Source organism: Myotis brandtii, unplaced genomic scaffold (assembly GCF_000412655.1).
Source record: "Myotis brandtii unplaced genomic scaffold, ASM41265v1 C42187380, whole genome shotgun sequence".
NCBI classification, from domain to species: Eukaryota; Metazoa; Chordata; class Mammalia; order Chiroptera; family Vespertilionidae; genus Myotis; species Myotis brandtii.
The window spans coordinates 1-1,156 of NW_005319725.1; the positions used below are offsets into that span (position 1 = coordinate 1).

General features: G+C 47.5%; 1 protein-coding gene across 2 annotated transcripts; it reads left to right on the forward strand.

Moving 5' to 3' along the window:
- The first annotated feature begins 31 nt into the window (after window positions 1-31).
- Window positions 32-1,076, forward strand: LOC106727199 (fibroleukin-like). Of its 2 annotated transcripts, none has more exons than XM_014544935.1 (2): window positions 32-568; window positions 608-1,076. In XM_014544935.1, the coding sequence occupies exons 1-2, from the start codon at window positions 119-121 to the stop codon at window positions 908-910; spliced, it is 753 nt and encodes a 250-aa protein (XP_014400421.1). In that variant the 5' UTR covers window positions 32-118; the 3' UTR covers window positions 911-1,076. The 2 variants fall into 2 exon arrangements, with proteins under 2 accessions (XP_014400421.1, XP_014400442.1); XM_014544956.1 differs by having other exon boundaries at window positions 32-563; window positions 603-1,076.
- The last annotated feature ends 80 nt before the right edge of the window (window positions 1,077-1,156 follow it).

A 1,156-nucleotide genomic window follows, 5' to 3' on the forward strand; every position in this document is an offset into this window, starting at 1 on the left:
TATGTGCATCCAACCAACTCATAGTAATCCCGATGAGCGTACTTCTGATTGGGAATAAGGAACAGTTTTTGGCAAACTGAGTTGGCTGAGGGCAACTCCTCGTTTCTTGAAACTTGTGATGCAAGTGCTCCCGCCCTTTTCTGACAACAGAAAGCCTGAGTCAGGCCGGCAGCTGCGGCTGTTAAAACAGCTCCAGCCCAGCACGCTTCCACACTTCCCTGCTGGGGTGCGCGCCGCCGCGGAGATGAAGCTGGCCACCTGGTGCTGCCTCAGCTCGGCTGTCCTGGCTGCTTACAGTTGTTTGGTTGCGGCAAACAATGACACAGAAGAAATTAAAGACGAAACGGCCAAGGACGCCTGCCCGGTGAGGCTAGAGAGCAGAGGGAAATGCGAGCAGGGAGGCGAATGCCCCTACCAGGTGTACCTGCCCCCGCTGACGATTCAGCTCCCCAAGCAGTTCGGCAGGATGGAGGAGGTGTTCAAAGAAGTCCAGAACCTCAAGGAAATCGTTAGCAGCCTTAAGAAATGTTGCCAAGACAGCAAACTGCAGGCGGATGACAACCGAGACCCGGGCAGAAGCGGACTGTTGTCACCGGGCACGGGAGACCCGGGAGAGGCGGATGACAACAGAGTTACAGAGTTGGAGAGCGAGGTGAACAAGCTGTCCTCTGACCTGAAGAACGCGAAGCAGGAGATCGACGTGCTTCAGGGTCGCCTGGAGAAGCTGAATCTTGTAAACATGAACAACGTAGAAAATTACGTTGACAGCAAAGTGGCAAATCTGACATTTGTGGTCAATAGTTTGGATGGGAAGTGTTCAAAGTGTCCCAGTCAAGAACAGATACAATCACGCCCAGGTATGTATAATAACCATTTTCTTATCATGTGTTCATGGATGTTAGGTAGCTAGACAATACTTATAAACATTAACCACCCGAGCAAATAAGTTAAATAAAATGACCGGTTAAATAAATTAAGCCTTTTATTCAGCCAGGTAGTGCGGAAAATGCTAATATCTTTGCAAATGTGTGATCATAGAAATGGTAGTTACAAAAATCATGATTAGTTCTGTAGCCATTAGAAAGCACTTTCAATTTCAAAGCACTTTGCTGATGTCAAATTTACATATAAATTTTGTAGAGAAGTAGAATTTTTT